This window comes from Nerophis lumbriciformis, linkage group LG39 (assembly GCF_033978685.3).
Source record: "Nerophis lumbriciformis linkage group LG39, RoL_Nlum_v2.1, whole genome shotgun sequence".
NCBI lineage: Eukaryota > Metazoa > Chordata > Actinopteri > Syngnathiformes > Syngnathidae > Nerophis > Nerophis lumbriciformis.
Window position 1 is genome coordinate 16,525,375 of NC_084586.2, and position 26,065 is coordinate 16,551,439.

At 34.7% G+C, this 26,065-nt stretch overlaps 1 protein-coding gene across 5 annotated transcripts in view; it reads right to left on the reverse strand.

Moving 5' to 3' along the window:
• Positions 1 to 1,081: 1,081 nt before the first annotated feature.
• ttyh2 (tweety family member 2) overlaps positions 1,082 to 26,065 on the reverse strand; it is a 225,484-nt gene continuing 200,500 nt past the window's right edge. For 2 of the 5 annotated variants that reach the window (XM_061931872.1, XM_061931871.1), the window contains exons 7-15: positions 23,860 to 23,929; positions 23,734 to 23,789; positions 21,335 to 21,427; positions 21,180 to 21,272; positions 20,977 to 21,119; positions 18,379 to 18,576; positions 18,221 to 18,299; positions 14,408 to 14,434; positions 1,082 to 1,926 (exon numbers count right to left, since the gene is read on the reverse strand). In XM_061931872.1, coding sequence (XP_061787856.1) covers positions 1,846 to 1,926; positions 14,408 to 14,434; positions 18,221 to 18,299; positions 18,379 to 18,576; positions 20,977 to 21,119; positions 21,180 to 21,272; positions 21,335 to 21,427; positions 23,734 to 23,789; positions 23,860 to 23,929 — 840 coding nt within the window. In that variant the 3' untranslated portion in view covers positions 1,082 to 1,845. The remainder of the gene's footprint in view (positions 1,927 to 14,407; positions 14,435 to 18,220; positions 18,300 to 18,378; positions 18,577 to 20,976; positions 21,120 to 21,179; positions 21,273 to 21,334; positions 21,428 to 23,733; positions 23,790 to 23,859; positions 23,930 to 26,065) is intronic. The other 3 variants (XM_061931875.1, XM_061931874.1, XM_061931873.1) reach the window with 2 other exon arrangements.

Genomic DNA, 26,065 nt, shown 5'->3' on the forward strand with positions numbered 1-26,065 from the left:
AAATATTTTACAGTAATTATTTTTTTTTCTGTAAAAATATGTTTTAAAAAATAATACATAAATAAAACACCAAATATTTTACAGTAAGTTTTTTTTTTAACGTAAAAATATGTTGTATAAAATTTTAAAAAACAAAACAAAACACCAAATATTTTACAGTAAGTTTTTTTTCTGTAAAAAACACAAAATGTTTTTACTCTTTACGTAAAAAAAAAAAAGGAAAATATTTAAATTCATAGGCAAATTCATGAATTATTTACTGTTACAAGCGGCCCTCTAATGGCAGGTAAACTACGGTACTGTATGTAATATGTTGGAAAAAAATAATAAATAAATTAAAAAAACACCAAATATTTTACAGTAATTGTTTTTTTTCTGTAAAAATATGTTGTAAAAAAATAATACATAAAAAAACACCAAATATTTTACAGTAAGTTTTTTTTCCTGTAAAAATATGTTGTAAAAAATAATAAATAAATAAAACACCAAATATTTTACAGTAAGTTTTTTTTTAACGTAAAAATATGTTGTATAAAATTATAAAAAACAAAACAAAGCACCAAATATTTTACAGTAAGTTTTTTTTCTGTAAAAAACACAAAATGTTTTTACTCTTTACGTAAAAAAAAAAAAGGAAAATATTTAAATTCATAGGCAAATTCATGAATTATTTACTGTTACAAGCGGCCCTCTAATGGCAGGTAAACTGCGGTACTGTATGTAATATGTTGGAAAAAAATATATATATATATATTTTACAGTAATTATTTTTTCTGTAAAAATATGTTGGAAAAAATAATACATAAAAAAAACACCAAATATTTTACAGTAAGTTTTTTTTCTGTAAGAATATGTTGTAAAAAATTATAAATAAAAAAACCACCAAATATTTTACAGTAATTTTTTTTTCTGTAAAAAAGATAAAATGTTTTTACTTTTTACGTTAGAAAAAAAAGGTAAAACATTTAAATTCATAGGCAAATTCATGAATTATTTACTGTTACAAGCTGCCCTCTAATGGCAACCATGTGAAGACAAGTTTGACACCCCTTGATCATATAATAAAAGAATAACAAGATAATACTCAAAATTAATTTATTCCACTCACAAGTGGACCCAAAAGGTCGCACACAGAATGAAGCACCCCGCTCGGTGCCTGTACACATGGTGACATGCTCAAACAGACAAAAACTGCATTTATTATTAATAATAATTATTATTCTAACTATAACGTTGTTACCTGAATCTCAGCAGCACAGCTTTTCAGTTAGAATTAGTCCATATGCAAAGAAAATGACATTGGAGGCATGGGGAAAAAAATGACAATAAAGCCACAAAAAAGAAGGAAAATATATTCAAAATGGCACGTTGTTGTCGGACACAATTCAAACAAACATATATATATAAAAAAATAGGACTTGAGCAGTTACTGTACAAATTATTTACGCCGGTTAAGTCTCAGTGGACTTTTGAAAAATACAAATAAATTACAGCACAGTGTCACGGGAAATAAACTATTCATGCTCACATAAGCAGTCAAAAAATGGACAGAATGTTCACAAAGTGCAAAAAATATATAATTTTTTTGCTTTCATGTTCGCTTTTGAATAATAATCACTTTTTTTTTTTTTTTTTTTTTCCAACCCTCTGGACTCCCGTAGAGGAGAAAAGTGGCTTCCAGGACATAAACCTGCCTTACCTTACCTGACTTTTTAACCTCCAGGTGGTCATGTGATCAATGTGCATCCAATCACGAGCTGTGTCGCGCTTGCCCGACAACATCCCTGAAGAAAAAAAAAACAAAAAAAACACTACACACACACACACACACACAAAAAAGAAAGTCTATGCTTGAAAGTCGTTCCCAAAGTGCCGACTTTGCTCCTCGGTCATGGACAGGTAGGTGGCCCTCATGCTGGGGGAGTACTGCCAGAAGAACATGGTACAGGTGAGATGTCATCACAGGAATAAAGTTAAATTAGGATTTTCAAGCTAATTAAACTATAGAAGTACACAAATACATGTTGACACTTCATCTTATAAGCAGGGGCGTCCCGATCCAGTATCCCATATCAGCAACAAAAAAAACGCTGATAAAGGTCGTAAAACTAGTCAACATCTAACCGTCCTCCAGTCAGCACACAAGGTTGGTCTTTTCTTCTATCTTTGTCAAGTCATTTACAAAAGGTAAACATAGGAGCTAGCTGCTACACAACAGCTAAGCACACAATAGCACACAAGCCAGACGTACGTAATAATAACGCAACAACATTGCCGTCCAGAACAGCACATTTGTCAATATAAACGAGTATCAAATGATTATAGTTGCATTTTAGGAAAGTACCCAGTAACAAACGTGTCCGCACCATTCAATTTACGTCGCCAAAAACTTCCGCTTCAACTTAAAAGACAGCATAAGTCCATTCCAGACGGTTAATAACGAATAGGTTAGTGTTGTATCACTTGATATAACATTCCACACTACAAAATACACATGCTGATATCATACCGAATCGACGTCGGTATCAGTTAATGCTTAAGTATCAGAAGTATCGGCACACCCCTATTTATAAACACATGTACAGTAGGTCAATTACGATTGTTATGTTAATTAAACTATAAAATCAGGCAAATACATGTTGACACTTCATCTTATAAGCAGGGGCGTCCCGATCCAGTATCTGATATCAGCAACAAAAAAACGCTGATAAAGGTCGTAAAACTAGTCAACATCTAACCGTCCTCCAATTAGCACACAAGGTTGGTCTTTTGTTCTATCTTAGTCATTTACTTTATTCTAGGAGCTAGCTGCTACACAACAGCTAAGCACACAATAGCACACAAGCCAGACATACGCAATAATAACGTGACAATATTGCCGTCCATAACAGCACATTTGTCAAAATAAACAAGTATCAAATGTTTATAGTTGCATTTTAGGAAAGTACCCAGTAACAAACGTGTCCGCACCATTCAATTTACGTCGCCCAAAACTTCCGCTTCAACTTAAAAGACAGCATAAGTCCATTCCAGACGGTTAATAACGAATAGGTTAGTGTCGTATCACTTGATATAACATTCCACACTACAAAATACACATGCTGATATCATACCGGATCGACGCCGGTATCAGTTAATGCTTAAGTATCAGAAGTGAGAGTGTCGGCACACCCCTATTTATAAACACATGTACAGTAGGTCAATTAGGATTTCCAAGTTAATTAAACTATAAAAGTACACAAATACATGTTGACACTTCATCTTATAAGCAGGGGCGTCCCGATCCAGTATCAGCAAAAAGAACACTGACAAAGGTCGTAAAACTAGTCAACATCTAACCGTCCTCCAATTAGCACACAAGGTTGGTCTTTTGTTCTATCTTAGTCAAGTCATTTACTTTATTCGAAGGAGCTAGCTGCTACACAACAGCTAAGCACACAATAGCACACAAGCCAGACATACGCAATAATAACGTGACAATATTGCCGTCCATAACAGCACATTTGTCAATATAAACAAGTATCAAATGTTTATAGTTGCATTTTAGGAAAGTACCCAGTAACAAACGTGTCCGCACCATTCAATTTACGTCGCCCAAAACTTCCGCTTCAACTTAAAAGACAGCATAAGTCCATTCCAGACGGTTAATAACGAATAGGTTAGTGTCGTATCACTTGATATAACATTCCACACTACAAAATACACATGCTGATATCATACCGGATCGACGCCGGTATCAGTTAATGCTTAAGTATCAGAAGTGAGAGTATCGGCACACCCCTATTTATAAGCACATGTACAGTAGGTCAATTACGATTTTCAAGTTAATTAAACTATAAAAGTACACAAATACATGTTGACACTTCATCTTATAAGCAGGGGCGTCCCGATCCAGTATCAGCAAAAAGAACACTGACAAAGGTCGTAAAACTAGTCAACATCTAACCGTCCTCCAATTAGCACACAAGGTTGGTCTTTTGTTCTATCTTAGTCAAGCCATTTACTTTATTCGAAGGAGCTAGCTGCTACACAACAGCTAAGCACACAATAGCACACAAGCCAGACATACGCAATAATAACGTGACAATATTGCCGCCCATAACAGCACATTTGTCAATATAAACAAGTATCAAATGATTATAGTTGCATTTTAGGAAAGTACCCAGTAACAAATGTGTCCCCACCATTCAATTTACGTCGCCCAAAACTTCCGCTTCAACTTAAAAGACAGCATAAGTCCATTCCAGACGGTTAATAACGAATAGGTTAGTGTCGTATCACTTGATATAACATTCCACACTACAAAATACACATGCTGATATCATACCGGATCGACGTCGGTATCAGTTAATGCTTAAGTATCAGAAGTATCGGCACACCCCTATTTATAAACACATGTACAGTAGGTCAATTACGATTTTCAAGTTAATTAAACTATAAAATCAGGCAAATACATGTTGACACTTCATCTTATAAGCAGGGGCGTCCCGATCCAGTATCAGCAAAAAGAACACTGACAAAGGTCGTAAAACTAGTCAACATCTAACCGTCCTCCAATTAGCACACAAGGTTGGTCTTTTGTTCTATCTTAGTCAAGTCATTTACTTTATTCGAAGGAGCTAGCTGCTACACAACAGCTAAGCACACAATAGCACACAAGCTAGACGTACGCAATAATAACGTGACAATATTGCCGTCCATAACAGCACATTTGTCAATATAAACAAGTATCAAATGTTTATAGTTGCATTTTAGGAAAGTACCCAGTAACAAACGTGTCCGCACCATTCAATTTACGTCGCCCAAAACTTCCGCTTCAACTTAAAAGACAGCATAAGTCCATTCCAGACGGTTAATAACGAATAGGTTAGTGTCGTATCACTTGATATAACATTCCACACTACAAAATACACATGCTGATATCATACTGGATCGACGTCGGTATCAGTTAATGCTTAAGTATCAGAAGTGAGAGTATCGGCACACCCCTATTTATAAGCACATGTACAGTAGGTCAATTACGATTTTCAAGTTAATTAAACTATAAAAGTACACAAATACATGTTGACACTTCATCTTATAAGCAGGGGCGTCCCGATCCAGTATCAGCAAAAAGAACACTGACAAAGGTCGTAAAACTAGTCAACATCTAACCGTCCTCCAATTAGCACACAAGGTTGGTCTTTTGTTCTATCTTAGTCATTTACTTTATTCTAGGAGCTAGCTGCTACACAACAGCTAAGCACACAATAGCACACAAGCTAGACATACGCAATAATAACGTGACAATATTGCCGCCCATAACAGCACATTTGTCAATATAAACAAGTATCAAATGATTATAGTTGCATTTTAGGAAAGTACCCAGTAACAAATGTGTCCCCACCATTCAATTTACGTCGCCCAAAACTTCCGCTTCAACTTAAAAGACAGCATAAGTCCATTCCAGACGGTTAATAACGAATAGGTTAGTGTCGTATCACTTGATATAACATTCCACACTACAAAATACACATGCTGATATCATACCGGATCGACGTCGGTATCAGTTAATGCTTAAGTATCAGAAGTATCGGCACACCCCTATTTATAAACACATGTACAGTAGGTCAATTACGATTTTCAAGTTAATTAAACTATAAAATCAGGCAAATACATGTTGACACTTCATCTTATAAGCAGGGGCGTCCCGATCCAGTATCAGCAAAAAGAACACTGACAAAGGTCGTAAAACTAGTCAACATCTAACCGTCCTCCAATTAGCACACAAGGTTGGTCTTTTGTTCTATCTTAGTCAAGTCATTTACTTTATTCGAAGGAGCTAGCTGCTACACAACAGCTAAGCACACAATAGCACACAAGCTAGACGTACGCAATAATAACGTGACAATATTGCCGTCCATAACAGCACATTTGTCAATATAAACAAGTATCAAATGTTTATAGTTGCATTTTAGGAAAGTACCCAGTAACAAACGTGTCCGCACCATTCAATTTACGTCGCCCAAAACTTCCGCTTCAACTTAAAAGACAGCATAAGTCCATTCCAGACGGTTAATAACGAATAGGTTAGTGTCGTATCACTTGATATAACATTCCACACTACAAAATACACATGCTGATATCATACTGGATCGACGTCGGTATCAGTTAATGCTTAAGTATCAGAAGTGAGAGTATCGGCACACCCCTATTTATAAGCACATGTACAGTAGGTCAATTACGATTTTCAAGTTAATTAAACTATAAAAGTACACAAATACATGTTGACACTTCATCTTATAAGCAGGGGCGTCCCGATCCAGTATCAGCAAAAAGAACACTGACAAAGGTCGTAAAACTAGTCAACATCTAACCGTCCTCCAATTAGCACACAAGGTTGGTCTTTTGTTCTATCTTAGTCATTTACTTTATTCTAGGAGCTAGCTGCTACACAACAGCTAAGCACACAATAGCACACAAGCTAGACATACGTAATAATAACGTGACAATATTGCCGTCCATAACAGCACATTTGTCAATATAAACAAGTATCAAATGATTATAGTTGCATTTTAGGAAAGTACCCAGTAACAAACGTGTCCGCACCATTCAATTTACGTCGCCCAAAACTTCCGCTTCAACTTAAAAGACAGCATAAGTCCATTCCAGACGGTTAATAACGAATAGGTTAGTGTCGTATCACTTGATATAACATTCCACACTACAAAATACACATGCTGATATCATACCGGATCGACGTCGGTATCAGTTAATGCCTAAGTATCAGAAGTGAAAGTGTCGGCACACCCCTATTTATAAACACATGTACAGTAGGTCAATTAGGATTTTCAAGTTAATCAAACTATAAAATCAGGCAAATACATGTTGACACTTCATCTTATAAGCAGGGGCGTCCCGATCCAGTATCAGCAAAAAGAACACTGACAAAGGTCGTAAAACTAGTCAACATCTAACCGTCCTCCAGTTAGCACACAAGGTTGGTCTTTTCTTCTATCTTAGTCATTTACTTTATTCTAGGAGCTAGCTGCTACACAACAGCTAAGCACACAATAGCACACAAGCTAGACGTACGCAATAATAACGTGACAATATTGCCGCCCATAACAGCACATTTGTCAATATAAACAAGTATCAAATGATTATAGGTGCATTTTAGGAAAGTACCCAGTAACAAACGTGTCCGCACCATTCAATTTACGTCGCCCAAAACTTCCGCTTCAACTTAAAAGACAGCATAAGTCCATTCCAGACGGTTAATAACAAATAGGTTAGTGTTGTATCACTTGATATAACATTCCACACTACAAAATACACATGCTGATATCATACCGAATCGACGTCGGTATCAGTTAATGCCTAAGTATCAGAAGGGAAAGTATCGGCACACCCCTATTTATAACACATGTACAGTAGGTCAATTAGGATTTCCAAGTTAATTAAACTATAAAAGTACACAAATACATGTTGACACTTCATCTTATAAGCAGGGGCGTCCCGATCCAGTATCAGCAAAAAGAACACTGACAAAGGTCGTAAAACTAGTCAACATCTAACCGTCCTCCGATTAGCACACAAGGTTGGTCTTTTGTTCTATCTTAGTCAAGTCATTTACTTTATTCGAAGGAGCTAGCTGCTACACAACAGCTAAGCACACAATAGCACACAAGCTAGACATACGCAATAATAACGTGACAATATTGCCGCCCATAACAGCACATTTGTCAATATAAACAAGTATCAAATGTTTATAGTTGCATTTTAGGAAAGTACCCAGTAACAAACGTGTCCGCACCATTCAATTTACGTCGCCAAAAACTTCCACTTCAACTTAAAGACAGCATAAGTCCATTCCAGACGGTTAATAACGAATAGGTTAGTGTCGTATCACTTGATATAACATTCCACACTACAAAATACACATGCTGATATCATACCGAATCGACATCGGTATCAGTTAATGCTTAAGTATCAGAAGTATCGGCACACCCCTATTTATAAACACATGTACAGTGGGTCAATTACGATTTTCAAGTTAATTAAACTATAAAATCAGGCAAATACATGTTGACACTTCATCTTATAAGCAGGGGCGTCCCGATCCAGTATCTGATATCAGCAACAAAAAAACGCTGATAAAGGTCGTAAAACTAGTCTACATCTAACCGTCCTCCAATTAGCACACAAGGTTGGTCTTTTGTTCTATCTTAGTCATTTACTTTATTCTAGGAGCTAGCTGCTACACAACAGCTAAGCACACAATAGCACACAAGCCAGACATACGCAATAATAACGTGACAATATTGCCGTCCATAACAGCACATTTGTCAATATAAACAAGTATCAAATGTTTATATTTGCATTTTAGGAAAGTACCCAGTAACAAACGTGTCCGCACCATTCAATTTACGTCGCCCAAAACTTCCGCTTCAACTTAAAAGACAGCATAAGTCCATTCCAGACGGTTAATAACGAATAGGTTAGTGTCGTATCACTTGATATAACATTTCACACTACAAAATACACATGCTGATATCTTACCGGATCGACGCCGGTATCAGTTAATGCTTAAGTATCAGAAGTGAGAGTGTCGGCACACCCCTATTTATAAACACATGTACAGTAGGTCAATTACGATTTTTATGTTAATTAAACTATAAAATCATCTTATAAGCAGGGGCGTCCCGATCCAGTATCCGATATCAGCAACAAAAAAAACGCTGATAAAGGTCGTAAAACTAGTCAACATCTAACCGTCCTCCAATTAGCACACAAGGTTGATCTTTTGTTCTATCTTAGTCAAGTCATTTACAAAAGGTAAACATAGGAGCTAGCTGCTACACAACAGCTAAGCACACAATAGCACACAAGCCAGACGTACGTAATAATAACGTAACAATATTGCCGCCCATAACAGCACATTTGTCAATATAAACAAGTATCAAATGTTTATAGTTGCATTTTAGGAAAGTACCCAGTAACAAACGTGTCCGCACCATTCAATTTACGTCGCCCAAAACTTCCGCTTCAACTTAAAAGACAGCATAAGTCCATTCCAGACGGTTAATAACGAATAGGTTAGTGTCGTATCACTTGATATAACATTCCACACTACAAAATACACATGCTGATATCATACCGGATCGACGCCGGTATCAGTTAATGCTTAAGTATCAGAAGTGAGAGTGTCGGCACACCCCTATTTATAAACACATGTACAGTAGGTCAATTAGGATTTCCAAGTTAATTAAACTATAAAAGTACACAAATACATGTTGACACTTCATCTTATAAGCAGGGGCGTCCCGATCCAGTATCAGCAAAAAGAACACTGACAAAGGTCGTAAAACTAGTCAACATCTAACCGTCCTCCAATTAGCACACAAGGTTGGTCTTTTGTTCTATCTTAGTCAAGTCATTTACTTTATTCTAGGAGCTAGCTGCTACACAACAGCTAAGCACACAATAGCACACAAGCCAGACATACGTAATAATAACGTGACAATATTGCCGCCCATAACAGCACATTTGTCAATATAAACAAGTATCAAATGATTATAGTTGCATTTTAGGAAAGTACCCAGTAACAAACGTGTCCGCACCATTCAATTTACGTCGCCCAAAACTTCCGCTTCAACTTAAACGACAGCATAAGTCCATTCCAGACGGTTAATAACGAATAGGTTAGTGTCGTATCACTTGATATAACATTCCACACTACAAAATACACATGCTGATATCATACCGGATCGACGTCGGTATCAGTTAATGCTTAAGTATCAGAAGTGAGAGTGTCGGCACACCCCTATTTATAAACACATGTACAGTAGGTCAATTAGGATTTTCAAGTTAATTAAACTATACAAGTACACAAATACATGTTGACACTTCATCTTATAAGCAGGGGCGTCCCGATCCAGTATCAGCAAAAAGAACACTGACAAAGGTCGTAAAACTAGTCAACATCTAACCGTCCTCCAATTAGCACACAAGGTTGGTCTTTTCTTCTATCTTAGTCAAGTCATTTACTTTATTCGAAGGAGCTAGCTGCTACACAACAGCTAAGCACACAATAGCACACAAGCTAGACATACGCAATAATAACGTGACAATATTGCCGTCCATAACAGCACATTTGTCAATATAAACAAGTATCAAATGATTATAGTTGCATTTTAGGAAAGTACCCAGTAACAAAGGTGTCCGCACCATTCAATTTACGTCGCCCAAAACTTCCGCTTCAACTTAAAAGACAGCATAAGTCCATTCCAGACGGTTAATAACGAATAGGTTAGTGTCGTATCACTTGATATAACATTTCACACTACAAAATACACATGCTGATATCATACCGGATCGACGCCGGTATCAGTTAATGCTTAAGTATCAGAAGTGAAAGTATCAGCACACCCCTATTTATAAACACATGTACAGTAGGTCAATTAGGATTTCCAAGTTAATTAAACTATAAAAGTACACAAATACATGTTGACACTTCATCTTATAAGCAGGGGCGTCCCGATCCAGTATCAGCAAAAAGAACACTGACAAAGGTCGTAAAACTAGTCAACATCTAACCGTCCTCCAATTAGCACACAAGGTTGGTCTTTTGTTCTATCTTAGTCAAGCCATTTACTTTATTCGAAGGAGCTAGCTGCTACACAACAGCTAAGCACACAATAGCACACAAGCCAGACATACGCAATAATAACGTGACAATATTGCCGCCCATAACAGCACATTTGTCAATATAAACAAGTATCAAATGTTTATAGTTGAATTTTAGGAAAGTACCCAGTAACAAACGTGTCCGCACCATTCAATTTACGTCGCCGAAAACTTCCGCTTCAACTTAAAAGACAGCATAAGTCCATTCCAGACGGTTAATAACGAATAGGTTAGTGTCGTATCACTTGATATAACATTCCACACTACAAAATACACATGCTGATATCATACTGGATCGACGTCGGTATCAGTTATTGCTTAAGTATCAGAAGTGAGAGTATCGGCACACCCCTATTTATAAGCACATGTACAGTAGGTCAATTACGATTTTCAAGTTAATTAAACTATAAAAGTACACAAATACATGTTGACACTTCATCTTATAAGCAGGGGCGTCCCGATCCAGTATCAGCAAAAAGAACACTGACAAAGGTCGTAAAACTAGTCAACATCTAACCGTCCTCCAATTAGCACACAAGGTTGGTCTTTTCTTCTATCTTAGTCAAGTCATTTACTTTATTCGAAGGAGCTAGCTGCTACACAACAGCTAAGCACACAATAGCACACAAGCTAGACATACGTAATAATAACGTGACAATATTGCCGCCCATAACAGCACATTTGTCAATATAAACAAGTATCAAATGTTTATAGTTGCATTTTAGGAAAGTACCCAGTAACAAACGTGTCCGCACCATTCAATTTACGTCGCCGAAAACTTCCGCTTCAACTTAAAAGACAGCATAAGTCCATTCCAGACGGTTAATAACGAATAGGTTAGTGTCGTATCACTTGATATAACATTCCACACTACAAAATACACATGCTGATATCATACTGGATCGACGTCGGTATCAGTTATTGCTTAAGTATCAGAAGTGAGAGTATCGGCACACCCCTATTTATAAGCACATGTACAGTAGGTCAATTACGATTTTCAAGTTAATTAAACTATAAAAGTACACAAATACATGTTGACACTTCATCTTATAAGCAGGGGCGTCCCGATCCAGTATCAGCAAAAAGAACACTGACAAAGGTCGTAAAACTAGTCAACATCTAACCGTCCTCCAATTAGCACACAAGGTTGGTCTTTTGTTCTATCTTAGTCAAGTCATTTACTTTATTCGAAGGAGCTAGCTGCTACACAACAGCTAAGCACACAATAGCACACAAGCTAGACATACGTAATAATAACGTGACAATATTGCCGCCCATAACAGCACATTTGTCAATATAAACAAGTATCAAATGTTTATAGTTGCATTTTAGGAAAGTACCCAGTAACAAACGTGTCCGCACCATTCAATTTACATCGCCCAAAACTTCCGCTTCAACTTAAAGACAGCATAAGTCCATTCCAGACGGTTAATAACGAATAGGTTAGTGTCGTATCACTTGATATAACCTTCCACACTACAAAATACACATGCTGATATCATACCGGATCGACATCGGTATCAGTTATTGCTTAAGTATCAGAAGTGAGAGTATCGGCACACCCCTATTTATAAGCACATGTACAGTAGGTCAATTACGATTTTCAAGTTAATTAAACTATAAAAGTACACAAATACATGTTGACACTTCATCTTATAAGCAGGGGCGTCCCGATCCAGTATCAGCAAAAAGAACACTGACAAAGGTCGTAAAACTAGTCAACATCTAACTGTCCTCCAATTAGCACACAAGGTTGGTCTTTTCTTCTATCTTAGTCAAGTCATTTACTTTATTCGAAGGAGCTAGCTGCTACACAACAGCTAAGCACACAATAGCACACAAGCTAGACATACGTAATAATAACGTGACAATATTGCCGTCCATAACAGCACATTTGTCAATATAAACAAGTATCAAATGTTTATAGTTGCATTTTAGGAAAGTACCCAGTAACAAACGTGTCCGCACCATTCAATTTACATCGCCCAAAACTTCCGCTTCAACTTAAAAGACAGCATAAGTCCATTCCAGACGGTTAATAACGAATAGGTTAGTGTCGTATCACTTGATATAACATTCCACACTACAAAATACACATGCTGATATCATACTGGATCGACGTCGGTATCAGTTAATGCTTAAGTATCAGAAGTGAGAGTATCGGCACACCCCTATTTATAAACACATGTACAGTAGGTCAATTAGGATTTCCAAGTTAATTAAACTATAAAAGTACACAAATACATGTTGACACTTCATCTTATAAGCAGGGGCGTCCCGATCCAGTATCAGCAAAAAGAACACTGACAAAGGTCGTAAAACTAGTCAACATCTAACCGTCCTCCAATTAGCACACAAGGTTGGTCTTTTCTTCTATCTTAGTCAAGTCATTTACTTTATTCGAAGGAGCTAGCTGCTACACAACAGCTAAGCACACAATAGCACACAAGCTAGACATACGTAATAATAACGTGACAATATTGCTGTCCATAACAGCACATTTGTCAATATAAACAAGTATCAAATGTTTATAGTTGCATTTTAGGAAAGTACCCAGTAACAAACGTGTCCGCACCATTCAATTTACGTCGCCCAAAACTTCCGCTTCAACTTAAAAGACAGCATAAGTCCATTCCAGACGGTTAATAACGAATAGGTTAGTGTCGTATTACTTGATATAACATTCCACACTACAAAATACACATGCTGATATCATACCGGATCGACATCGGTATCAGTTAATGCTTAAGTATCAGAAGTGAAAGTATCAGCACACCCCTATTTATAAACACATGTACAGTAGGTCAATTAGGATTTTCAAGTTAATTAAACTATAAAATCAGGCAAATACATGTTGACACTTCATCTTATAAGCAGGGGCGTCCCGATCTAGTATCAGCAAAAAGAACACTGACAAAGGTCGTAAAACTAGTCAACATCTAACCGTCCTCCAATTAGCACACAAGGTTGGTCTTTTCTTCTTTCTTAGTCAAGTCATTTACTTTATTCGAAGGAGCTAGCTGCTACACAACAGCTAAGCACACAATAGCACACAAGCTAGACATACGCAATAATAACGTGACAATATTGCCGTCCATAACAGCACATTTGTCAATATAAACAAGTATCAAATGTTTATAGTTGCATTTTAGGAAAGTACCCAGTAACAAACGTGTCCGCACCATTCAATTTACGTCGCCGAAAACTTCCGCTTCAACTTAAAAGACAGCATAAGTCCATTCCAGACGGTTAATAACGAATAGGTTAGTGTCGTATCACTTGATATAACATTCCACACTACAAAATACACATGCTGATATCATACTGGATCGACGTCGGTATCAGTTAATGCTTAAGTATCAGAAGTATCGGCACACCCCTATTTATAAACGCATGTACAGTAGGTAAGGTTGTATTTTTGCCTCGTTCCTGTGAGAATTCTGCGTGCGACCGAAGCGTTAAGAAGTACTCAAAACAACCACCAGGTGGCAGTCGTGAGCAGCTAATACTGTATCATCTCTTTCCGTTCCAGACTTATTAGGTGGTTCTTCACTGAGGGACGAGGCAAAAACTAAACCGGACTTCATCTGATAACAACAAGCACAGACTCTACTGCTAACAACCACAAACCACAGCGCCCTCTGGTGGCCATGCAGAAAAAAAAGCAAGGTGTTAGAGGAAAAGCGAGGGATGGGAAGAGTGTTTAGTAAATTAAAAAAAACAACAAAAAAAGACTTACTCTGCCTCTATACTGCTGAGAGTATATCTCCAAAAGTCGATTGAAATGAAAGCAGAGAGATAGAAATGACAAACAGACAAGCAAAAGAAGACAAACAATAAATAAATGAGAAGGAAATAAAAGTTAGGCAAAAAAAGCAACAAGCATGGATTTGTACAGTTTTAGTCACGGCAGGAAGAAATGAATTAAACATTGCCCAAATTAAAAATGTAACCGGGCGTTGCTATTTTTGTCCCCTCTGCCCGCTTTCTTGGCTCAAATACAACAACATGAAAAAGTGGCGAGGGTTTCGCTAAACGTTGTTCAAGCCATGATGAAATATTTACAGCGTTACTTCTCCTCGGGTTGCTCCAACAGCACGCGGACAAATGAGCTCTTTAAAAGGTCGCTTAAAAAAGTGATTGGTTGGGAGGTTTGGAAATATTACATAGCAGTGTCTGGACCGCAAAAAGCAAATAAAAGGTAAAATCAGGTCAAATTAAGTTAAAAAGAAGGTAAAACAATGCAAAAATAAGGTAAAAACAAGGTAAAGAGATTGTAAAAGGAAGGTAAAACAAGGTAAAAAAAAAAAAGTTAAAAAGAAGGTAAAACAATGCAAGAATAGGGTAAAAACTACGTAAATAGAAGGTAAAACAAGGTGAAACAAGGTCAATTGAAGGTCAATTAAAAGTAAAACAAATTAAAAAGAAGGAAAATAGAAAGTAGATGAAGATAACATGTAGAAGGTAAGAATATAGTATAATAAACGTAAAAAAAAAGAAGAAAAACAAAGAAGATCAATAGAAGGTAAAACAAGGTAAAAGTAAAGTAAGTAAACAGAAAGTAAAGTAAGTAAACAGAAAGTAAATTGAAAGTAAATAGAAAGTAAATAAAGGTAAAACAAAATAAACAGAAGGTAAAACAATATAAATGGATGTAAAACAAGGAAAAGAAGAGTAAATAGAAGTTAAATAAAAAATAAAAGAAGGTAAAAGGAAGGTAAACAGAAAGCAAAGGAAGGTAAAAAAATGTTAATGGGAAGAAAAAAAAGGTAAATAGAAAGTAAAAGAAGGTAAATATTAGTTGAATAGAAAGTAAAAGAAGATAAATAGAAAGTAAAACCTACTCAGTGGCCTAGTGGTTAGAGTGTCCGCCCTGAGATCGGTAGGTTGTGGGTTCAAACCCCGGCCGAGTCATACCAAAGACTATAAAAATGGGACCCATTACCTCCCTGCTTGGCACTCAGTATCAAGGGTTGAAATTGGGGGTTAAATCACCAAAAATGATTCCCGGGCGCGGCCACCGCTGCTGCCCACTGCTCCCCTCACCCCCCAGGGGGTGATCAAGGGTGATGGGTCAAATGCAGAGAATAATTTCGCCACACCTAGTGTGTGTGTGACAATCATTGGTACTTTAACTTTTTTAACTTTAAAAGAAGGTTAAAAAAGTACATTTAAAGTAAAATAAGGTAAATTGAAGGTAAACAGAAAATAAAAGGAGATACAAAGTAAATAAAAAGTAAAAAAAGATTAAAAAAAGTAAATATAAAGTAAAAGAAGGTCAATTGAAAGTAAAATAAGGTTAATAGAAGGTAAATGGAAAGTACAATAAAGTGAATTGAAGGTAAACAGAAAGTAAAAGATAAAAAGTAAATAAAAAGTAAAATAAGGTCAGTAGAAAGTAAAATAAGATTTCAAACATTTAATAGAAAGTAAAAGAAGATACATTGAAAGTAAAATAAGGTAAATAGGAGGTACATAAAAAGTAAAAGTACATAAAAGTTTAAAATAAATACATTTAATAAAAGTGAAAGAAGGTAAACAAAAAGTGAAAGAAGATTAAAAAAAAAGAAGTAAATAGAAAGCACCGCTGTCCTAAGTGGCGCTCTAGTAAAAAAAAATAATACAAAACCAAGTTTTGTGTGGGGCGGCGGCCGAAGAAAGAGCATAAACACAATAGTTTGTTGTATGGGGCCATGAGGAAGTGGATAATAAAGAAAGTAAATAAAGGTCAAACAAAATAAAAATGGATGTAAAACAAGGAAAGAAAAAGAGTAAATAGAAGTTAATTAAAAAGTAAAAGAAGGTGAAAGGAAGGTAAACAGAAAGTAAAGGGAGGTAAAAAAAAATAGAAAGAAAAAGAAGGTGATTAGAAAGTAAAAGAAGTCAAATATTAGTTGAATAGAAAGTAAAAGAAGGTGAATGGAAGGTAAACAGAGAGTAAATAAGATAAAAAAACTAAATAAATAGTAAAAGAAGGTAAACAGAAAGTAAAAGACGATTAAAAAAAAGTAAATAAAAAGTAAAAGAAAGTAAATAAAAAGTAAAAGAAAATTAAAAAAGTAAATAGAAAGTAAAAGAAGGTAAATTGAATTTAAAATAAGGTAAGTGTGGGGCGGCGGCCGAAGAAAGGGCATAGACGCAGTAGTTTGTTGTATGGGGCCATGAGGAAGTAAATAAAAAATAAAGTAAATAAAGGTCAAACAAAATAAACAGAATGTAAAACAATATAAATGGATGTAAAACAAGGAAAACAAGAGTAAATAGAAGTAATAAAAGTAAAAGAAGGTGAAAGGAAGGTAAACAGAAAGTAAAGGGAGGTAAAAAAAAAAAAAGAAAAAAATGAAAGTGAATAGAAAGTAAAATTAGTTAAATATTAGTTGAATAGAAAGTAAAAGAAGGTAAATTGAAGGTAAACAGAAAGTAAAAGAAGATTAAAAAAGTAAATAGAAAGTAAAACAAGGTCAATTGAAAGTAAAATAAGGTAAATAGTGCGGGGCGGCGGCCGAAGAAAGAGCATAAACACAGTAGATTGTTGTACGGGGCAATGAGGAAGTAAATAAAAAAGAAAGTAAATAAAGGTAAAACAATATAAATGGATGTAAAACAAGGGGAAAAAAAGAGTAAATAGAAGTCAATTAAAAGTAAAAGAAGGTGAAAGGAAGGTAAACAGAAAGTAAAGGGAGGTAAAAAAAAAAATAGAAAGAAAAATAAGTTAAATATTAGTTGAATAGAAAGTAATAGAAGGTAAATAGAAAGTAAAAGAAGATTAAAAAAGTAAATAGAAAGTAAAAGAAGGTCAATTGTAAGTAAAATAAGGTAAATAGTGTGGGGCGGCGGCCCGAAGAAAGAGTAATAAACGCAGTAGATTGTTGTATGGAGCCATGAGGAAGAAGTAGATAAAAAAAAGAAAGTAAATAAAGGTAAAACAAAATAAACAGAAGGTAAAACAATATAAATGGATGTAAAACAAGGAAAAAAAGTGTAAATAGAAGTTCAATAGAAAGTAAAAGAAAGTCAAAGGAAGACAAACAGAAAGTAAAGGGAGGTAAAAAAAGCAAGTAGAAAGAAAAAGAAGGTAAACAGAAAGTAGAAAAGATAAAAAAAGGAAATAAAAAGTAAAAGATTGAAAAAAAAAAAAAAAAAGTAAAAGAAAGCAAATAAAAAGTAAAAGAAGATTAATAAAGTAAATAGAAAGTAAAAGGGGCGGCCGAAGAAAGAGCATAGACGCAGTCGATTGTTGTATGGGGCCATGAGGGCACTTTATAATCTGCCTAGCAACAAGCGACGACTTGACGGAGAAAAAAAAAAATGACATAAAGGTATTCTGCTTTGTTAGCTTTCTTTTATTTAAAGTCCCCAAATATGCAAATTAGTCATGAAATCTCCTCCCTGGTGGACATGATCCCGCCCCCTGGCTTAATGAGCCCGCCCCCGTGGTATACCGCGCTTGTCAGATGGCAGGCTTTGCCACACGTCTTAAAATAAAGCCTGGCATGTTTCTTTATGTTTCATTTGTGTCAAAGGTTTAGGGGTGGGGGGGGGTCACACCTACCGAGGGCGGAGGCGAGCCTCGTCCAATCAGAGGCACGTTCTCGTAGCGAGGGTTGCCCCCGAACAGAGCGGTCTGGTTCCTGAGGAAGACCAAAGAACACAAGGAGAGGGTCACATAGGTCCGCCCCATTTCCCGTGCCCCCGTCAGTGTCTCCTCACATGTAGTCGCCCATGGGGGGGTTGGAGAGGGGCGGGGGCGGCGGCGGCGGCTGGAGGCTGTTCTGGCTGCCCATGCTGCTGCTGTAGCTGCAGAAGCTGTGCATGTTGGCCTGGGTCTGGTTCTGGTTCTGGGAGTTCATTCGGTTCCGGCGGGGGTTGAAGGGGTCCTCGTCGTCCATGTCGTTGTAGTCCTGCTCCCTGAGGGCGCACATTTTTGTCAGTGTCTCCCTGGGCTCCAGTCCTCATAGTCTGGCCCCCTCTGGTTCTCTAACGGCAGACCCTTCTAACGGCCCCAAACTCTAATATGTTTGAAAGTGAAACTAAAAGATTCTACCCTACGGTAGAAGGTAAATAGAACGTAAAAAAAAAGTTTGATAGAAGGAAGGTAAAACAAAGTTCAATAGAAGGTACAAGTGGATAAAACAATGTAAAAATAAGGTAAAACAAGGTAACTGGAAGGAAAATTTAAGGTGAAACAAGGTAAAAAAAAGTAAATAGAAGGTAAAATCAGGTCAAAATAAGTTAAAAAGAAGGTAAAACAATGCAAGAAAAGGGTAAAAACTACGTAAATAGAAGGTAAAACAAGGTCAGTAGAAGGTCAATGAAAAGTAAAACAAATTTAAAAGAAGGAAAATAGAAGTTAAATGAAGAAAACATGGAGCAGGTAAGAATATAGTATAATACACGTACAAAAAAAGAAAAACAAAGAAGAAGATACATAGAAGGTAAAACAAGGTAAAAAGAAAGTACTGTATTTTTCGGAGTATAAGTCGCACCGGAGTATAAGTCCCACCTGCCGAAAATGCATAATAAAGAAGGAAAAAAATATATATAAATCGCACTATGAAAAAAACTGCGACTTATAGTCCGAAAAATACGGTAAATAGGAAGTAAACAGAAAGTAAATTGTGGTAAATTGAAAATAAATACAAAGTAAATAAAGGTGAAACAAAATAAACAGAAGGTAAAACAATCTAAATGGATGTAAAACAAAGAAAAAAAGAGTAAATAGAAGTTCAATAAAAAGTAAAAGAGGGTAAAAGGAAGGTAAAGAGAAAGTAAAGGGAGGTAAAAAAAAGTAAACACAAAAAAAAGAAGGTAAATAGAATGTAAAATAATGTAAATATTAGTTGAATAGAAAGTAAAAGAAGGTAAATGGAAGGTAAACAGAAAGTAAAAGAAGAAAAAAAGTAAATAAAAAGTAAAAGAAGGTTAAAAAAAAGTAGAAGAAGATTAAAAAAGTAAATAGAAAGTAAAATAAGGTGAATAGAACGTAAATGGAACGTAAAAGAAGGTAAATAGAAGGTCAACAAAAAGTAAATAAAAGTTTTAAATAAATACATAAAATAAAAGTTAAAGAAGGCAAACAGAAAGTAAAAGAAGATTTAAAAAATGTCAATAGAAAGTAAAAGAAGGTAAACAAAAGTAAATATAAAGTAAACTAAGGTAAATAGAAAGTAAAAGAAGGTAAATAGAAAGTAAATAAACGTTTAAAATAAATACATAAAATAACATTAAAAGAAGGTAAACAGAAAGTAAAAGAAGATCAAAAAGTGAATAGAAAGTAAACTAAGGTAAAAAAAAGTAAATATACAGTAAAAGAAGGTAAATAGAAAGTAAAAGAAGGTTAAAAAAAAGTAGAAGAAGATTAAAAAAGTAAATAGAAAGTAAAATAAGGTGAATAGAACGTAAATGGAACGTAAAAGAAGGTAAATAGAAGGTCAACAAAAAGTAAATAAAAGTTTTAAATAAATACATAAAATAAAAGTTAAAGAAGGCAAACAGAAAGTAAAAGAAGATTTAAAAAATGTCAATAGAAAGTAAAAGAAGGTAAACAAAAGTAAATATAAAGTAAACTAAGGTAAATAGAAAGTAAAAGAAGGTAAATAGAAAGTAAATAAACGTTTAAAATAAATACATAAAATAACATTAAAAGAAGGTAAACAGAAAGTAAAAGAAGATCAAAAAGTGAATAGAAAGTAAACTAAGGTAAAAAAAAGTAAATATACAGTAAAAGAAGGTAAATAGAAAGTAAAAGAATGTAAATAGAAAGTAAATGCAAGTTTAAAATACATAATCAAATGAACGTAAAATAAGGTAAATAGAAAGTAAATAAAAGTTAAAAACAAATAATCAAATGAAAGTAAAAGAAGGTAAATAGAAAATAAAAAAAGGTTAAAATAAATAATCAAATGAAAGTAAAATAAGGTAAATTGAAAGTAAATAAACGTTTAAAATAATCAAATGAAAGTAAAAGAAGGTAAATAAAAAGTAAATACAAATTCAAAATAAATACATAAAAAAGTAAATATAAAGTAAAAGAAGGTTGAAAAAAGTAAATATAAAGTAAAAGAAGGTTGAAAAAAGGAAATATAAAGTAAAAGAAGGTAAATAGAAAGTAAAAGAAGTTAAATAGAATGTAAATAGAAAGCAAATAAAAGTTAAAAATAAATAATCAAATGAAAGTAAAAGAAGGTAAATAGAAAGTAAATAAAAGTTCAAAATAAATATATGAAATGAAAGTAAAAGAAGGTCAAACGTGGACGTTGTCATACTTTTGTCCAATGTGCTTCTTCCTCCCTGATGGACCAAACTGACCTGGCAGCGATGTGTCGCCAGGCTTTAGGGACGGCACACAGCATGATGGTGAAGGCACACGCCGCCAACACGGAGAAGAGGCACAAGTAGAGCACGCCCTCCACGCCGTCGTAACACACGCCCACCATGGCGTCCAAGTAGTCCTGCACACAACAAAGACTTGCATGCTCTTCCTTCCTGCTGCTGGTTCTGCTGTGTCCCACCTTGTTGAGACTCCTGCAGTCCAGCAGGGCGGTCAGCTGGTGCAGGCTGGCCTCGGACGTGTTGAGGAGGTGCTGGATGCCCCGCAGGTCTCGCTGGGGAGGACAACCTCCAGTCAGTCACGCCACACGGCGGTCTTCATCACATGATACTTTACCTCGGCTGTAGGGAAGAGCGGCACGGCGAACTGCAGCAGACCTTGGATCTGAATCTGCATGGTGGTCAGGGAGCGCTGGAACAGTGTCAGAGGCTGCACACAAGCAAGTGAGGAGTGCAATTTGAATAAAATAATAAATAATGTGCACTACTTTTAGTGACATTGTCCAATATTGCTGCAACAAAAAATCTGCTAGATATACAGGCAGTAGTGAATTAAAATATACGTTTCATTTATTTTTTAAATACATTCTAAATTTATTTATTTTTGTTGGAAAAATAGAAGAGGCACAAGCTAAATGCAATATAATTGGCATACAATTTGTGTAATAATTATATAGATTTTTAGGTTTACAGGGAAAAACTTGAAGTTCTTAATTTGGCCGTATATTTTTATGTATTACATTTTTAGCAAAACACATTTAATTAAATATTGTATTTTTTTTTTCCATCTGAAAAAATATACATGTAATACTATTAAAATGGAAAATAATTGGCATTCAATTCTGTGTAATAATTATATAGATTTTTTAGGTTTAAAGGAAACACTTGAAGCACTTACTTAATTTGGCCAAATATTTGTATATATTATTTTAAAGTTTTAGCGGAATAAATTTAATTAATTATTGTATTTAAAAAAAAATTTTTTTTACATTTGTGCATTTAAAAAAATGCAATACTGTTACTTTACTAATTTTGTGTTGTGTGAATGTGTGTGTATATATATATATATATATATATATATATATATATATATATATATGTATATATATATATATATATATATAAATAAAATTGGCATATAATTTCATGTAAAATATTTAGTATTTTTTGTATACTATTTAAGTTATCAAAGGAATATATTAAAATAAATGTAGTATTTTTTTACAATTTTGCATTGTAAAAAAAATACATGTATCCTATCAAAATGCCATATAATTGGCATATATATATATACATATATATATATATATATATATATATGCCAATTGTATTTTTTTTACAATTTTGCATTGTAAAAAAAATACATCTATCCTATCAAAATGCCATATAATTGGCATATATATATATATATATATATATATATATATATATATATATATATATATATATATATATATATATATATATATATATATATATATATATATATTTTGATAGGATACATGTATTTTTTTTACAATGCAAAATTGCAAAAAAATACTACATTTATTTTAATATATTCCTTTGATAACTTAAATAGTATACAAAAAATACTAAATATTTTACATGAAATTATATGCCAATTTTATACATATATATATATATATATGAACTGTATATATATATATATATATATATAATATATATATATATATATATATATATATGTTTATATATATATACATATATATATATATATATATATATATATATATATATATATATATATATACATATACAGTTCATATATATGTTAATTATATGGCATTTTATATCATTTGTTTTTGAGATTTAACAAGAAAACTTGAAGCATTTACTACCTTTGTCCATATTATTTTTCCTATATTAGTGTTTAATATTGTTTTTGAATTATATATATTTTATGTTGTAATCATTTAGTAAAATATTGTATCTTTCTATTGTTGTGTGTTTACATAATTTTATGCTATGAAAATAATATGTAGTTAGCATATAATTATGTCTCATATTATATATAAAAAAAAAAAGACTCAAAAAGACACTTAAAAAAAAAGTTTTTATTTAATTTTATTTTATTGTTTTACTATTATTGGAATACATTACAAAAAATATTGTAATTATTGTATTGGAGCGCATTTCAAAATATGTACACAATTCTATGCTATTAAAAAAATACAAAAAAAAAAAAAATATATATATATATACATATATATATATATATAATTAATGCTGTATAATTGGCACATAATTATGTGTTGTTATAATATGGTTTTATTGTTATAATGAAAAAAGAAAACGCAAAGCACTCACTTCCTTTGCCCAAATAAGGTAAAGTACTGTTTGTTTCCTCTTTAATGCAGCCTAGTTATTTTAACACTAAAAGCCCATGAAAAAGATGTCTTCAAAGGAAGCTAAAATGTGTCACGTCCTGGTGTAATTCTACTTTTTCACCAGCAGGGGACAACATTAGTCTAAAGATGCTGTAAAACAAGCATAAAAGATAGGACACACTCTCTAAAATGTGCCAATGCCCTCAATATCTGACAGTATAAGCAAATAGGATGAAAGAAAAAGGGATGGCTTGATGAGCAAACAGGAGGCGGAGCTTATGCGCTAATCAAGCCATGTTTGTTTGCTGAACTTTGAGCCTTTTCGGCCTGGGAGTTTGTTGACCTGCCAGCAACAACACACACCGGCCACAACATTAGGCACACCTACCTGCTGGTACGGGTTGGACAGCGTCTGGTTGCAGTAGACGTAGTAATGAACGATATCTGCAAGCACAACCAACGTTAGCGACACGCCCGTCGCCCCTTCGGCGTCGACAACACCCGAGTGCCTCACCTGCGCCGACCACGCCCGTGATCTGGCTCATGATGTACTTGTCGGGCGCCACGCAGAAGTCACTCGTGCCCTAAAAATAACGCGGTAAAAGCCAGTGTCAAATGTGAAGCAGCGTGCGGCGTGAATATTTCATCAGCACTTTGTGGCCGTGGCGGGGAAATAACATCTTTTTCTCATCTTCAGAGAGAGAGAGAAGATCTTCGCCACGGATGAGAACTCCTGATTTGGAGCCGCAGATGTTTCTTCATGCAATGTTCCTACAGCATGTTTATGAGTCAAATCAATAATCGTCAGGTTAAAAAAGTCCTTCCTGGTGGACATGACACCCCGAGTTACGCCCACCCTGTGTGTATACTTTTTTTTTGTGAGATACATTCTGGTTTTTAAAAGGCTTCGCTACACAGCGTAAAATAAAGATCTTCCAATGACCTGTCACTCAGCTATAGCTAGCACACCCAACCCAGTATATATACCACTTACTTATCTTAGGATAAAATAAACAAAATGTCAAAAAAAAAAAAAAAAAAAAAAAAAGGCTTCGCTACACATCTTGAAACAAAGCTCTTCAAATTAGACGTCAGTCATCTACAGCTAGCTCAGCTCACCCAGTGTATATACCACTTACCTCTATTAGAATAAAATAAAAAAAAGGACAAAAAAAATAAAATAAAACTGGCTTCGCTACACATCTTAAAACAAAGCTCTTCCAATTAGCCGTCAGTCAGCTATAGCGAGATCAACAGGCTTTGCTACACATGTTAAAATAAAGCGCTTCAAAATATCCGTCAGTCATCTATAGCTAGCTTAGCTCACCCGGTGTATATATACCACTTACTTCGCTGAGGATAAAGGAAAGAAAAAAATAAATAAAATTAAAAATTAAAAAAACAGGCTTCGCTACACATCTTAAAACAAAGCTCTTCCAATTAGCCGTCGGTCAGCTATAGCAAGCTCAACCACACCAGTGTGTATACCACTTACTTCTGCGGAAAAGGGAAAAACAAATAAAAAAATAACAGGTTTCGCTACACATCTTAAAATAAAGTTCTTCCTAATATCCGTTAGTCAGCTATAGCTAACTTAGCTCACCCATTGTATATACCACTTACTTCTATGAAAACAATGTAAAAACGAGTACAAAAAATCAGGCTTTGCTACACATCTTAAAATAAAGTGCTTACAAATATCTGTGGCTCACCCGGTGTATATACCACTTACTTTGCTGAGGATAAAAGAGAGAGAGAAAAAAAAAAAGAGGCTTCACTACACATCTTAAAACAAAGCTCTTCAAATTAGCCGTCAGTCAGCTACAACCAGCTCAACCACCCTTAATTCTGCGAGGAAAAAAAGGGAAAACCCCCCCAAAAAACAGGTTTCGCTACACATCTTAAAATAAAGTGCTTTCAAACATCCGTCAGTCATCTACAGCTAGCTCAGCTCACCCGGTGTATATACCATTTACCACTATGAGAATAAAAGAAAGAAAAAAAAAAACAAGCTTCACTACACATCTTAAAATAAAGCTGTTCCAATTGTCTGTCAGTCAGCTACGGCGAGCTTAGCCACCCCAGTGTGTATCAAACACTCACGCCTCTGAAGATACAAGAAAAATAGAATAAACAAAAATGGGCTTCGCTACACATCTTAAAATAAAGTGCTTCCAATTGTCTGTCACTCAGCTATAGGTAGCTCAACCCGTCCAGTGTATATCTTCTCTAGAGATAAAAAAAGGAAGAAAAAAAACAAAAAACAGGCTTCGCTACACATCTTAAAATAAAGCTATTGCAATTACCTGTCCCTCAGCTTGCCCAGTGTATACACTACTTACTTTTCTAAAGAAAAAAAAGATAAAAGAAAAAACAAACAACAACAAAAAAAACCAGGCTTCGCTACACATCTTAAAATAAAGCTCTTCCAATGACCTGTCCCTCAGCTCTAGCTAGCTCAGCTCGCCCAGTGTATATACCACTTACTTCTCTGAAGATTAAAAAAAGGAAGAAAAAAAACACACACACAAAAACAGGCTTCGCTACACATCTTAAAATAAAGCTCTTGTAATTACCTGTCCCTCAGCTCGCCCAGTGTATATACCACTTACTTCTCTGAAGATTAAAAAAAGAAGAAAAAAAAAAAAAAGAAAAAAAAAAAAAAAAAAAACAGGCTTCGCTACACATCTTAAAATAAAGCTCTTCCAATGACCTGTCCC